Raw genomic sequence first — 16,200 nt, 5'->3', positions numbered from 1 at the left:
AAAATAACTACCTAAAAATAAATAAATTCCAAAAAAAATCAGTTCCCACAATTGAAAATAATGATTCTTTTCCCAGTTGATAGACCCAATCTCTCAGTCACAAAGCCTAGAAATTAAACTGGTTAAATAGGAGATGAGATCCCCTTTTGGAAGCCCATTCTTGTTCTTCAAAATGGTAACACTCTTCAAGGACATAACTTGGTGGCCAGTTGATTCCATTGGACTCCAATCCTGGTGTGAGCAAGGATTCTTCTTTACAGAGATGAATATTTAGACGTTTATGTTTGCCTTTCCAGCCTGCAGTGCCTTGGCAAACATGAACATTCAAAGACTTAATGCATCATCTGACTTTTTAAAATGTTTATTTATTTATATTTCTTTTTGGTTGTGCTGGATCTTTCTTATTGCCTGTGGGCTTTCTCTAGCTGTGACAAGTGGGGGCCACTCTCTAGTTGCAAGAGTAGTGATAACTATGGGCCTCTCCTTGTGGTGCCGTCTCTTGTTGTGGAGTACAGGCTCTAGTGTGGATGAGCTTCAGTAGCTGTGGCTCATGGGTTCTAGACCATAGCCACAGTACTTGTGGTGCACAAGTTTAGTTGCCCCATGGCATGTGGAATCTTACTGGAGCAGGGATTAAACCCATATCCCCTCCACTAGCAGGTAGACTCTCAGTCACTGGACCACCAGGGAAAGTCCCATCCAATTTCTTTATGGTGAAGAAGATGGGAAAATAAACATTCACCAAGACATCTAGTAGTTTGAACTTATTCTGTACCTCCTGAAGCTGTTCAGTATCACGTATGTCCAGGGTGGCAATTCTGTGATTCAATTCCTACTCTCTTGAATTCTAATCCAGCACTCTGTCCTGGCACAATACCTGGACATATATCCTCTTTCAGCCAGATTTTTCACCATCTGGATCTTGTGTTTCAACTTCAGTAAATTCACCTGTGAAATGAGGCAACTAGAACAACAGTTTATTAGCAACTGACCTGTTCTAATATGCTTGGCCTCGCATATTTTTTGTCTCTAGTGATACATGCTCATACCCTATTTTGGAAACATACTAAGTATATGCAGAAAAGTCAACCATGCTGAAAATCAAATAATTTATTTGTCAGTGTATTTTCTGTTTGGACATAGAGCATGATCTGATAAACACTGAAATCCAGGATTTAAGCTTAAGAAGGCAAAGATTTTTGTCTTTTTTTCCTCCCTTCACTTCTGTGTTCCAGATATTTGCATCAGCCTGGCACAGTGAGCACCGCTCAGAAAGTACTGTTGAATAAATAAATTTGGTAGGAATTAGCAATGGTATTGATAATAAGCACTATTTCATAATTCTTATTCAACTATTCTGAGTCTGTACTTGAAGTGGCTGGTATCAACCTGCAGGACTGGAAATTCAATCCAACTTACAGTGATGGATAAGTAAAAGGAGGGATGCAGAAAGTAGGACTGAGGTTAATAGAGACAACATTGTAAGAGGTGAAGACAAAGTACTCACTAGGCAATTCTGACCAAAGTCCCTTGCAGAGAATGGATGAGAAACAAAACTCGATGTGATTAAAAGGCAAAATTTCTTGTTGGAGAGAGTGTGGAGAAAAAGGTACCCTCCTATACTGTTGGTGGGAATGTAAATTGGTACAGCCACTATGGAGATTCCTTAAAAAAAACTAGACATAGAAGTACATATGGAATATGATCTCACAATCCCACTCCTTGGCATATAACCAGAGAAAACCATAATTCAAAAAGATACATGCACTTCAATGTTTATTGCAACACTATTCACCAAAATCAGGACAAGGAAGCAAGTTAAACGTCCATCAACAGAGGAATGAATAAAGATGTGTACATATATACAATGAAATATTACTCAGTTGTGAAAAAGAACAAAATAATGCAGCATTTTTGCAGCAACATGGATGAACCTAAAGATTATCAAACTAAGTGAAGTAAGTCAGACAAATATCATTAATATCACTCACATGTGGAATCCAATAAAAATGATACAAACAAACTCACAAAACAGAAAGAGTCATAGGTCCCAAAGTCAACCTTATAGTTACCAAAGGGAAATGTGGGGGGATGATAAATTGGGAGATTGTGATTAACATATATACACTGCTATGTATAAAATAGACAACTAGTAAGGACCTACTGAATAGCACTAGGAACCCTACTCAATATCCTGTAATCACTTGTGTGGGAAAAGAATCTGAGAAAGTGTGGACACACATACAACTGATTCACTTAGCTGTATAGCAGAAACTAGCAGAACATTGTGAATCAACCATACTCCAATTTAAAAAATCTAAATATTCTGTGGTAACCTATACAGGAAAGAATCTGAAAAAGAATAGATATGGATATATGTATAACTGATCCACTTTGCTGTGCACCTGAAGTTAACACAACATTGTAAATTGTAATTAAAAAAATTTTAAAGAGTCAGGATTTCAAACACTTGAATATGACAATAAAATATACTGAGTAAATGCAAGCTGTTGAGTAATTAAGCATAGGTCTACATTCTAAAATTCAATGAGTGGTCATTTAAAAACACTTTCTCTACATATGTAAAATTATTAAATAATAGCTGAAATTCTAAGTTTATGAAATGTGTTTCAAAACAATTCTGATATTTTTTTAATGAACTGAATGCAAGATATTTACATTAAAATATATATGCTCAGTTTAAATAGAATACATGTTTATTCAAATCACACACACAAGAAAGAGGCAGGACTTCTTTTTTTTTTCCATTTATTTTTATTAGTTGGAGGCTAATTACTTTACAATATTGTAGTGGTTTTTGCCATACATTGACATGTAAATCTGAGGCAGGACTTCTTTAGCCAACTACTGCTATCACTGTTGGCTCAAAACCCTTGGATCTGTGTTCCCACCACTGAACACAGAGTGTTCCTCCAAAGACTTTTTGTAGAGCCCTCTTGATGTCCCTGTTCCTCAGGCTGTAGATGAAAGGGTTCAGCATGGGGGTGACCACAGTGTACATCACCGAGGCGATCATGCCTTTCCAGGAAGATGAATCAGAACTGAGATACACACCAAGTCCTGTCCCATAAAACAAAGAAACTACAGACAGGTGAGATGCACAGGTAGAAAATGCCTTATATTTCCCATGAGCTGATGGGATTCTCAGAATGGAGGAGACAATGCGGGTGTAGGAGAAAAGGATCCCTGAGAAGGGAATAATGCCAAGAAATCCAGTCACCATATAGAGCAAGATGTAATTGATGAGTGTGTCTGAGCAGGCAAGTGTGAGGACCTGAGCAAGTTCACAATAAAAGTGTGGAATGACCCAGTTGGTACAGAAGGACAGCCGCAACATCAACAGACTCTGGATCAGGGAGTATGACAAGCTGGTGAACCAAGACACAAGAACCAGCAGACCACAGAGGCAAGGGTTCATGATGACCGTGTAGTGCAGGGGATGACAGATGGCCACAAAGCGGTCATAGGCCATCACAGTCAGGAGAAAAGTGTCCATACCTCCAAAAACCATGAAAAGACACATCTGTGTGATGCAGCCTGCATAGCTGATGGATTTGCTCTGTGTCTGGATGTTCACAATCATTTTGGGGACTGTGGTGGAGAAGAAACCAATGTCAGCCAAGGACAAGTTGGAGAGGAAGAAGTACATGGGGATGTGGACACGGGGGTCTGAACTGATGGCCAGGATGATGAGCAGATTCCCGAGCACAGTGACAACAAACACAGATAGAAACAGCCCAAATAAGATGCACTGCTTTTCTGAGTCTTGAGAAAATCCCAGGAGTAAAAATTCTAAAACACGTGTTTGATTTCCTGGTTTCATGTTGCTGATGCATCAGCTAGATGATTGAAGAAGGGAGGAAAAATGATAAAACAAAATGAAATAGCCACTGGACAGCCTCTAGAGTCGCTGTGTGTGTATTAGTTGCCCAGTCCTGTACTACTCTTCGGGAACCCATGGACTGTAGCCCTCCCAGTTCCTCTGTCCATGGGATTCTACAGGCAAGAATACTGGAGTGGGTTGCCATTCCCTTATCCAGGGGATCTTCCCAACCCAGGGATCGAAGCCAGGTCTCCTGAATTGCAGGCAGATTCTTTACTGTCTGAGCAACCAGGGAAACCCAGAGTCTACTTCTTTAACTTCTTAAAGTGGAGGATTGGGTATAAGATACTTAACATGACAAAGCTTATGAATCCTACATTCTGTTATTTGTTCTATGCAGCATTTCAACCACTGTCCACTGATCTTTGGGATACTCATCCACCCTCTTGAACTCTGGCTTGTTGTTGTTCAGTTGCTAAGTTGTGTCTGACTCTTTGCAACTCCACGAACTGTAGCCCACTAGGTTCCTCTGTTCATGGGATTTCCCAGGCAAGAATACTGGAGTGGGCGGCCATTTCCTTCTCCAGAGAATCTTCCTGATGCAAGGATCAAAACCACGTCTGCTGCTTGCAGGCAAATTCTTCACCACTGAGTCACCATGGAAGCCTCTATCTCTGACTTAGGATCATCAAATTAAAAAAAAAAAAAAAAAAAAAAAAGAGCAGAACTTCCCTGGTGGCCCAGTGAATAAGAATTCACCTGCCAATGCAGGGAACATGGGTTTGATCCCTGGCCCAGGAAGATCCCACATGCTGCAGCAAAACAAAGCCCATGTGCCACAACTGCTGAAGCCCTCATGCCCTAGATCTCATGCTCCATAAAAGAAGATTCTGCAGTGAGAAGCCCATGCACTGTAACTAGAGAAAGCCCCATAGAGCACCAAAGACCCAATGTAGAGAAAAATAAATAAGTACGTTTTGCAAAAAATATATATTTTTTTTTTTTTAATTAAAAATTGAGAGCAAATTTGGACCTTCGAGATAAATGGTTCATTCTTGCTCTAAAGCAAAAGTAGTACATGAGGCCCAGTGAAAAACAGTAACTTGTTCTAGGTTATTTGCCTTGTCTGGGAGCCAGAAAAGCATCAGATAACGATGCCTCAGAGGTGAGAAAATTTGTCAAATATCTGGACAGAGAATTGTGGGATGCATAGAATTAAGGTTTATTTTTTATGGGAAAATAAAATATTTTCACTAAATAATAAAACACATTTACAAATTTTTAATCTGGTATACCAAGAACATTGAAGACAGGAGGAGAAAGGGGTGGCAGAGGATGAGATGGTTAGATAGCATCATTGTCTCAATGGACATGAGTTTGAAAAAACTCTGGGAGATAGTGAAGGACAGGGAAGCCTGGCATGCTGCAGTCCACGGGGTCACAAAAAGTCAGAAATGACTTAGCAATTGAACAACAACAACAAATACCAAGGACAATCAATATCTTGCAGAAACAGGGCTATATGTTTCCTGGATATTTGTCACATGATGAAACACACTTCACCTATGATGTTAAGGGACTGGCTAAAATGCCCAAGGAAAGCGTGGCCAAGTTTTCAAGTACTAAACCATTTCATTACCATTAGATACTAAAATCATCACAAAAAATTTTTTGTTCTCTATGGTGCTCATTAAATATTTGGGAGGAAAGAAATTGCACATTAAATATTTGGGAGGAAAGAAAGATATTTGAGATAGTCTCAAATTTTCTCAGGCTATTTACCTATGAACCAGAAAGGGTGAGTCATATGCGGCACCCACATTAAAGTGATGCTTAGAAAGAGCTAAGAAGACGAGGACACTCATCTAGAGTCCATCTGCACTCTGACTCTCACCACCCCTGGTCCTGGGGGTTCTGTACCCAGAGTAACAGGTCCTATAACCAGCAATAAGAAATAGCATAAGACTGATTGATACTGAAGGGCATTGATATTGAAGGACAAGGAAGCCTGGCATGCTGCAGTCCATGGGGTGGCAAAGAGTTGGGCACAACTTAGTGACTGAACAACAATACAATGATTATCAGTGTTCTGTTTGCCTTGATACAAGTGTTTTTGCACACTTGCTAATTACAAAGGAGAAAGACCACCATTGGCTGTTATCACTGTCAGTCTCCTTAGGTATTAATACCCAAGTAGGAGGATGAAGGATGGATGAAACAGGTGAAGGGGGTCAAAAAGTGCAAACTTCAGTTATGAAATAAATAAGCCATGCAGTTGTAATGTACAACACAGTGACTATTTGCATATTTGAAAATTGCTAAGAGAGTAGACCTGAAAAGATCTCATCACAAGAAAAAGTTTGTAATTCTTTCTTGTGTTTGTGATCTTGTGATCTGGTATTAACTGGCTTATTGTGATCATCTTGAAATACTGAGTATTGAATGTCTTCAAATATTGAATCATTATGGTGTACATCTGAAAATAATATAGTGTTAGTATGTCCATTGCCAGTCAATAATTTAAAAAAATTCAAGGCAGACAGTGTCTTTGGAAAGATAAAAATGACCATATAATATGCAAATTATTTAATTATAGATGACTATTTTCATTCAATCTGATGCTTTGGGTGAGGTGGGCAGTTTGCAACAGTCTCTAGTGGCTTCTGATCAGCTGAAAGGCAGTCTACTTTTCAGAGGTCATATTTGAAGTATGATAGTTTGTAAAAAGATTCCCTTGAATTTTAGTAAATGTGGTTTTTTCTCTTGCATTCCAACTTGCTTTATTCAGCAGAGTAGTAGAGAGTATATGAGAATGCCTGAGGTTTTTGGTATTCCCTGGAGTGTGTTGTGCAAGTTAATGGATCAAATGCCTTGGAAAAGAGGAAAGTAATTTTATTTCCTAGTTATGTATTTCAGGCTTCCCAGGTGGCACTGGTGATAAAGAACCTGCCTGCCAATGCAGATTGTGTAAGAGAGGAGAGTTCGATTCCTGGGTCAGGATTGCAGATCTATCGCAGAGGTCTTAGCACACAGGGACCCTCCATATGACTACGGCAAGTAAATTAATAAGTAAATGAGTGTACAAACCAGTATTTCTCCATTGTTGCAGCTCATCAAAATCTCTGGGTGTCTATGACTCCCAAACCTTCAGCAACTCTTTCCCTCAAGGAAATAACTAAATGGAGAGAAGATAAAAGAAGTAAGATGCTAATATTAGTAGAAGAAAGAAAGAGAGAAAAGGAATATAAAGTTTCTGCTTATTAACTAACCAAGTCCAGGCTTCCCTGTTGACTCAGTGGTAAAGAATCTGCCTGCCAGTGCAGGAGACACAGTTCAATCCACGATCCGGGAAGATCCCGCAAGCAGTGGAGCAACTAAGCCCGTGCACCACAGCTATAGAGCCCATATTCTAGAGCCTGGAAATCACAACTACTGAGCACCTAGAGCCCATGTTCTGCAACAGAAGAAGCCACCGAAATGAAAACCCTATGCATCACGACTAGAGAGTAACCCCTGCTTGTTGCAATTAGAGGAAAAAACCTGCACAGCAACAGTGATCCAGCATAGCCAAAAATAAATTAAATTAAAAGGGCAACATGCTCATTCCCAGTGTTGAACCATCCCTAGTCCCAACAATTTAGCCCACTTGCTCTTGCCCTGATATCTACTTATTCTTTCACCTGGGATCTTCCTTTTCAGTTTTAATTTTTTATTGAAGTAGAGTTGATTTAAAATGCTGTGCTAATTTTTGCTGAAGAGTGAAATGATTCATTTATACATATGCATTCTTTTCTATATCCTTTTCCATTATAGTTTATCACAGGATATTGAATATAGCTCTCTGTGCTTTGCAGCAGGAACTCGTTTGTTCATTCTATCACCTGGGATCTTTACCCAAGAAAGTATCAGCAGTTGCTTTTCTACAGTCCTTATCTGAAATATCAACATATGTGTCTCTGACTTTTTGTCTTAATTATCTAAAGGCACAAACAAGGTGACTGAGAGACTCAATAGGGAAATTATACATTTATAAGAAATTTCACAAATGATGAATTATCACACAACTATTTTCCTGCAATCATAAGTTAGGATACTCATCATCTTCTGATTTCCCTTCCTGGAATTTCTTCAGCATTTATATTCTGAGTCCTTTTACTTTCACATGAGGTTGCTAAAGACTTTTTATCTCTGAATGAGGAGATTGTACCTTTTTGGTGCTCTCCCCTCAAACACTTGAGGATCTTCTTCCAGGACAGAGCAATCATGTGTGTGCGTGCTTAGTCATTCAACACTTGCAATCCCATGGACTGTAGCCTTCCAGGCTCCTCTGTAAATGGGATGTTTTCCCAGCAAAAATACTGGACTGGTTTGCCATTTCCTCCTCCAGGGGATCTTCCCAACCCAGGGATTGAACCCTCATCACCTGTATCTCCAGCATTGCAGGTGGATTCTTTACCACTGAGCCATGTGAGCAATGGCAGTTAAGAAGGTAAAGACACTCATTACTTTACCTCTTGTTACAAGACCTCAGATCTGGAAAGGAGAGAGCCAGGGGACAGGCAGACCTGGACAAATGCCCCCTCTCTCCATCTTTTCAACATCACCTAGTGGGTGATCCTCATCCTTTCAGGATCATATGTAAACATCCTGGTGCAATTTTACTCTTCTTATAAGTATTTAATGAACACCATAGAGGATAGTCGGAGAAGGCAATGGCAACCCACTCCAGTATTCTTGCCTGGGAAATCCCATGGACAGAGGAGCCTGGCAGGCTACAGTGCATATAAGTAACTGAAGTGAAATCTCACTCTGTCATGGTAACTTCACACAAGAAGTGTAGCCATTCACCCTCCCAAACAATTAGTCTTTAGAGCTATTTCTCCATAGACATCATAAGGTTTTCTCTGCCTTGTGCTTAATGAGTCAGTGCTGTTTCCACTCAATTACCCTTTTCCTACTTTCCGCAACACTTACTGGGTTATGATGTCTTGCCAATATGGGACTACTGCCAATAGGGGCCAACTCACCTGAATCCTATTCTCTCATGGAGCGTGGATGATGAAGGAAGAAGGCCTGTCCCACCAAAAAGCAAGGATATTCAGCCAGGCACATGGTTTGGGGTGTCATTGATTTCTCCTGGAAAAGGCATTAATTGTCTTGGGTCTGGTGCAAGGGGGCTTTAGTGACTATAAGTTGATGTGTTACAGCTTTTATGGCCCTAGAGACTAAATACCCTCTGAAGCTTGTTAGGCAAATTGATTGATGAATCTTCCATTCCCTGATCAGTTTGACTCCTCAAGGGCAAGGAGGAGGATCTCTTGGAAAGGATCTCTGACCTGCCCAATTCCTTATCCCCGTGAGACTTACAGAGGGTCTACCTATGATTCCTCTCTTTTAGGTTTGTTTCCTCTGGAAAGAATCACCTTAGTCTCCCTTCAATTTCCTCTTAGGAACAAGTGTCACCATTTTGGATTTGCATTTTCCTCATTAGGAAGATTGCAGAGCACCAAAGGGCCCCTTCTGGGGGTTATAGTTCTCAAACTTAAGCCTGAACCAAGATGATCTTGAGAATATGTTACAACACAGATTTCTGAGTCCCACCCCAAATTTCTGTCTCTGTAGATTGAGGTTTGGGTTTCTCAGGTGGTTCGGTGGTAAAAAAAAAAAAAAAAAAAAAAAAAATCCACCCACCAATATAGGAGACTCAAGTCTAGTCTCAGGGTCAGGAGGATCCCCTGGAGAAGGAAATGGAAATCCACTCCAGTATTCTTGCCTGGGAAATACCATGGACAGAAAAGCATGGCAGGCTACAATCCATGGGGTTGCATAGGAGTTGGACATGACTTAGCTACTGAACAACAACAACAAGATTGGGGCCTGGGTCTTATAATTTAGATTTTTTTAAAGTTCCAAATTTTGCCAGTTGCCACAACAATCCTTTGACAACCATTGCCCTGAGATAATGCTTCATAATTTGAGCTTTACCTAAACTCTCATAAAATTAATGGAAAGGAAGAAAAATTAAACAAATACAGGCACAAAATGGCACTAATCATGGATATGTGTATGTAAGAAAATGTGTATACAGAGAAAAAACTGGTAGAAAATAAAATGAGGTGTCAACAGTGCAGGGAAAAAAACTATCAACTGAGACTTTTCTTAATATGTAGCTTCTCATGTTATCCCAGACTTACCTACTCAACATCTCCAGGGGTAGAGTTTGAGAATTTATGTTTAAAAATATTTTCTTTATTTGGCTGCATTAAGTGTTAATCATGGCATGTGGGGTCTTCATTGCAGTTCACAAATATGCTACTTGTGGTGCAAGGGCTCTGGAGGGCATGGGCTTAGTAGTTATGGTGCAAGGGCTTAGTTGCCCCCACATGACATGTGGGATCTTAGTTCCCTGACCAGTGGTCTATCCTGCATCCCCTAAATAACAAGGTGGATTCTTAACCACCAAACCACCAGGGAAGTCCCACTGAGAGTTTACTTATAAAAGAAAATTACAACAGTCTTACTTTTATTGCATATATACAATATCCATACTGTATATTTTTATATCATATATATATATACACATAATGAAATATACCATTTTAACCATTTTTATGTGTAGAGTTTTGTGGCACTGAGTAAATTCACAGTGTTGTGAAACAATTTCCTCCATCCATTTCCAGAACATTTTCATCCTCCAAACAGAAGCTTTGATCCATTAAACAACAACTTCCCATTCCTTTCCCTGCCCAGTCCCCAAAAACCTCTATTCTACTTTTTGTCTCTATGAATTTGCCTTTTCTAAGTATCTCATGAAAATGGAATCACATAATATTTGTCCTGTTGTGCTTGGTTTATCTCACTTAACAAAATGTTTTCAAGATTCAACCATGTTGCAACACTTATCAAAATTTCATTCCATTTTAAAGTTGAATAACATTCCATTGTGTGTATATATCCCTATTCTTTCATTATCGATGGACACATGGGTTTTTTTAATCTTTTGGCTGTTGTGATTAATGCTGCTATGAACATTGGTATGTAAGAAACGGTTTGAATTCCTGCTTTCAATTCTTCAGGGCATATATCTAGGCAGAATTGATGAACCCTGAAAATCTATCTGTAAAAGGATACCAAGGGGCGTGAGCAGCAGTGGGGGTGGCAACATTTAGTGGCAGTGCCAGCAGTTCTAGCCCGTTGCTTTACCTTTTAGCTGCATGAAAATAAGAACACAATCATTATGCTGAAGAGAAAGTTCCCAGTGAAAACAAAGGGCAAAGATAGATCCAAAACAACTAAACAGGAGCCCAGTAGACAGTTTATGAATTTGTCAGCAAAACCGCCTCCAAAACCTGAACCTAAACTTAAACGAAAAAAAAAAAAAAATCTACAAAGAAAGAACCAGGAACAAAGGATAATATATTGTCTACTTGTGGTTGTTGTTTAGTCACTAAATTGTGTCCACACGTTGCCACCCCATGGATTGTAGCAGGCCAGGCTCCTTTGTCCATGGGAATGTTTCAGGCAATAATACTGGAGTAGGTTGCCATTTCCTTCTCCAGGGGATCTTCCAGACTCAGGGATAGAACTTGAGTCTACTGCATTGGCAGGCAGATTCTTTACCACTGAGCCACCTGGGAAGCCCAATGATGGCTACTAACCTGAGTCATATCTTTGAGCTGTTTTGCAGATACCTAAACCCCCACCAGAAGGAAGAATTTAATTGCATGCTGACCACAAACACAAAGTCCCCAGAAGACAGATTGGAACCAGAAGGTTGGTGATGTTGACCCCCAATTACTTCACCACCAACCAACCACAGGATTGTACACCAGCTGATCATGCACTCTGAAATCCCCTCCCTCACCCTGTTTTTAAAAACTTTTCCCTGAAGGCCATCATGGAGGTCTGGGTCTTTTAAGCATTAGCTGCCTGCACTCCTTGCTTGGCCTTGCAAAGAAAGTCTACAGGAGAACAAGATGGCGGAGGAGTAGGCGGACATGGAGTACATCTCTCTTCATAGATACATCAGGAATACCCCTTCAGACACAGAAGTGCATGCAGAACACCAGCTAAGAGCAGACAGGAGTACCTGACCAGCAGAAAAGAATATATAGAACCACTCAAAACTCAGTAGGGTGAAGGAACTAAAGGGAAAAACAGGAATGTTACTAGGACACTCTGCCTTCAGCGGGTGGGGGAACTGAAGCACGGGTCCAATCCACACATTAGGGCAATTGTCTGAGTCAGAGGAGAAACATTTAAGGATGATAGTGAAACAGCTGATCTCTGGCAGCCTAAATGGATTGAGAATCAGACAGTCCTTGCTGGAGCCATAAATACCAGGTCCCCTGGAAGGCACAGCGGTTGGAGCTGGAGTTTAGGGTTTGTGGAGCAATCCCAGGGCGAGAGCTGCTGTTGACTGCGGAGATACAGATCGAGGGGATACGAGGGAAGAGATTGTGGTGGGAAATGCCTGTGGAGGAAAGCCATGGAAGCAAGGTGATACTGCTGAGTCATGCGTAGGGGGTGGAGCCATCACCATAGCTTCTCTCTCCCCACATGCCAGCATGGCAGCTGAACAATAGAGAGGCTGGCCCATCAAATGCCTGATGCACTGAACTACAGATTAGGACCCCACCTAGGATGCTCCTTTAAGTGACTGATGTGCCAATCTACAGAGTAGGACCCTAGCCGGGGCGGGGGGGGGGGGGGGTGGGGGTGGGGGGAGGGAGGGGCAGGGAGGGAACGCTCTATGTGTCTGAATGGGTGGAGCTACAGAGAAAGACTGGCCAAAGAGGCCTTCTGATCACCAGCTACAGGAGATTCGAAAAAAGACTCTGCTAGTGCCGTGACTCCTGCGGTAGAGGCAGTCCATGTCCCTGCACGCTTGGTATTGCCAGGGTCCCCACAAGCCAAGCAGCTGCACCTCAACTCTCACACTCAACTTTCACTGGGGCAGAGCTGCCACAGGCAAAAAATAGTTACGTCTATGTGCGCAGGGTTAATTCAGTCGTATCCAACTCTTTGCAACCCTGTAGGTTGTAGCCTGTCAGGCTTCTCTGTCAGGGGGATTCTCCAGGCAAGAATACTGGAGCATATTGGCCAGTACTCATTGCCATACCCTTCTCCATTCAGTTCAGTTCAGTCGCTCAGTCGTGCCTGACTCTTTGTGACCCCATGGACCACAGCCTGCCAGGCCTCCCTGTCCATCGTCAACTTCTGGAGCTTATCTAAACTCATGTCCATTGAGTCGGTGATGCCATCCAACCATCTCATCGTCTGTTGTCCCCTTCTACTCCCACCTTCAAGCTTTCCCAGCATCTGGGTCTTTTCAAATGTGTCAGCTCGTCGCATCAGGTGGCCAAAGTATTGGAGTTTCCCAGCTTCAACACCAGTCCGTCCAATGAACATCCAGGACTGATTTCCTTTAGGATGGACTGGTTGGATCTCCTTGCAGTCCAAGGGACTCTCAAGAGTCTCCTCCAACACCACAGTTCAAAAGCATCAATTCTTTCGCACTCAGCTTTCTTAACAGTCCAACTCTCACATCCATACACGACTACTGGAAAAACCATAGCCTTTACTAGATGGACCTTTATTGACAAAGTAATGTCTCTGCTTTTTAATATGCTGTCTAGGTTCTAGAGTGCTATATTTCCTGCTGCCCTAGCCGCCAACTCCCCTGAGTACCTGGTGCTGCCGGAACCCCTGCAACCCAAGCAGCTGCACCACCTCCACACCTGGCCCTCACAGGGAAAAACCCAAGTCCTCCAGGGCAGCCTCAGGAACAAACCCCAGTGGACAATCCACATGCAGAGGTGGAAATAAAACCACAGTTGAAACCCAGAGGCAGTGTGGCTAAGGAAGAAGACCCAAAACCTTTCCACCAGCTGTACAAACTGCAGATTAAATCCACATGATAACTAGGCAGACTCTGTGTCTATGGAATACGTAAAAGGACCCTGAGAGCTCCCACAAAAGAAAATGCACTCATTCTGATAGCTGTGGACATTGGAAGCAAGAACACACAGGAGTAGGACCAGGTTAGAATCTGAGCTGCCCCCGAAACAGGTCCAGAGATCAGTACAGTGTTAGAGGGCTTCCTAGGGAGGTGAGATGAACTGTGACTCCCGGCAAGGGAAAGAACTCTGACAACAGGGACTCAAGAAAAACATTTATTATTCTTATCTTTTGACTTTTTCTGTAAATTCTTTTGGATTTTTTTTTTCTTTTCTTTTTCCTTTTCCCCCTCCTTTGTTATAGTTGTCAACTTTATTGGCACTATGAAATCTATTTAAGCTTTTTTTTTTTTTCTTTTCTCAGTGACTTTTTTTTTTTTAATTGTTGTTTTAAACCTTTCCCTCTATGCTGAGCTTTTGCAGTTCTGTGGAGTCTTCCTTTTTTTTTCTCTCTCTATTTTTTTTAATTCTAATTTTTAATTTTATAAACTTATTATTATTTTTTCTACATTTGTCCCTTTGTTTGCTTTTCCTACTGTTCTTTTCTGCTTGCAGTTAATCTTTAATGTATATAAATTTCTTTATCTACCTCTATTTATCTTTGTATATCTATTTTTTCTTTCCTTTCCTCTCAACATATTTGTTAGTTTCATTTTCATTGCTTTATTCCCCAACTGGCACCTTGCTTTAGTTTTGATTTCCAGTTTGTGTTTTAGTTTGGTTCTTAACTGATAGATAAAAGTTTTGGTTTCTTTTGTTCACTGGGTCAATCTATTGTACTTTATTTTAGTTGGACTGTTTTGATTTTCCTTATAGGTGTATATGTGTTTGGGTATATTCAGTCACACTTTTCATTGTTGTTATAGACCTCTGCCCCTATGTTGGGCTTTTGCAGTTCTGTGGAGTTTTCCTTTTTTTCTCTCTTTTTTTTAATGCTAATTTTTTAAACCTATTATTATTTTTCTATATTTATTCCTTTGTTTGCCTTTCCTACTGCTCTTTTCCACTTGCAGTTAACCTTTAATGTATATAAATCTTCTTTATCTACCTCTATTTTACTTTGCATGTCTATTCTTTCTTTTTTTCCTTTCCTCTCAACATATTTTTTACTTTTATTTTTATCGTTTTATTCCCCAGTTGGCACCTTACTTTACTTTTGTTTTCCAGTTCGTGCTTTAGCTACTTTTGTTCTTAACCAGTAGATACCAACAAAGGTCCGTCTAGTCAAAGCTATAGTTTTTCCAATAGTCATGTATGGATGTGAGAGTTGGACTATAAAGAAAGCTGACTGCCAAAGAATTGATGCTTTTGAACTGTGGTGTTGGAGGAGACTCTTGAGAGTCCCTTGGACTGCAAGGAGATTCAGCCAGTCCATCCTAAAGGAGATCCTGGGTGTTCATTGGATGGACTGATGTTGAAGCTGGGAAACTCCAATACTTTGGCCACCTGATGCGACCAGCTGACTCATTTGAAAAGACCCAGATGTTGGGAAAGCTTGAAGGTGGAAGGAGAAGGGGACGACAGAGGATGAGATGGTTGGATGGCATCACCGACTCAATGGACATGAGTTTGGGTAAGCTCCAGGAGTTGGTGATGGACAGGGAGGCCTGGCGTGCTGCAGTCCATGGGGTCACAAACAAAGAGTTGGACACGACTGAGTGACTGAACTGAACTCAACTGATAATTTTAGGTTTCCTTTGTTCACCAGATCAATCTGTTGTACCTTATTTTTGTTGGACTGTTTTTATTTTGCTTATGGATGTATATGAGTGTGTACACGCAGTCACACTTTTTATTGTTTTATAAACCTCTGCCTCCACGTTGGGTTTTTGCAGTTCTGTGAAGTTTTCATTTTTTATTCTTTCTTCTTCCTCTTTTTTCTTTTTTATTACTTTTATTTTTAATTTTTTTAAACCTATTATTATTTTCCTGCATTTATTCCTTTGTTTTCCTTTCCTATTATTCTTTTCCCCTTGCAGTTAATCTTTAACGTATATAAATCTTCTTTATCTGCCTCTGTTTAGTTTTGCATATCTATTCTTTATTTCCTTTCTTTTCCTTTCCTCTCAACATGTTTGATAGTTCTTTTTTCATTGCTTTATTCCCCACTTGGCACCTTGCTTTAGTTTTGTTTTCCAGTTTATGCTTTAGTTACCTTTGCTCTTAACTGGTAAATATAAATTTTTATTTGCTTTGTTTGCCAGGTCAATCTTCCATACTTTATTTTAGCTGGACTGTTTTGACCTTGCTTGTGTGAGTATATGTATATGTGTATATTCCATTATTTTAATTATTATTTGCATGATTTTGTAACTGCCATTTGTCTAGGGTTCATGTTTGGTTTCTCATTTTAGGGTATTTGTTTTAATCTCACTTAATGCCATAAAAGACCACATG

At 40.5% G+C, this 16,200-nt stretch overlaps 1 protein-coding gene across 1 annotated transcript; it reads right to left on the bottom strand.

The window, feature by feature from the left end:
- Positions 1 to 2,857: 2,857 nt before the first annotated feature.
- Positions 2,858 to 3,844, bottom strand: LOC136156231 (olfactory receptor 7D4-like). The gene has a single exon (XM_065918796.1). It carries the CDS (start codon positions 3,842 to 3,844, stop codon positions 2,858 to 2,860), a length of 987 nt encoding a protein of 328 aa, XP_065774868.1.
- Between the last annotated feature and the right edge of the window lie 12,356 nt (positions 3,845 to 16,200).

This window comes from Muntiacus reevesi, chromosome 1 (assembly GCF_963930625.1).
Source record: "Muntiacus reevesi chromosome 1, mMunRee1.1, whole genome shotgun sequence".
Taxonomy (NCBI): domain Eukaryota; kingdom Metazoa; phylum Chordata; class Mammalia; order Artiodactyla; family Cervidae; genus Muntiacus; species Muntiacus reevesi.
The sequence above is the reverse complement of the archived record's forward strand: the minus strand, read 5'-3'. Positions and strand labels throughout refer to the sequence as shown.

Excerpts from the sequence above, each read along its gene's own strand:
- LOC136156231 (XM_065918796.1), bottom strand. The coding sequence starts at position 3,844 with ATGAAACCAGGAAATCAAACACGTGTTTTAGAATTTTTACTCCTGGGA.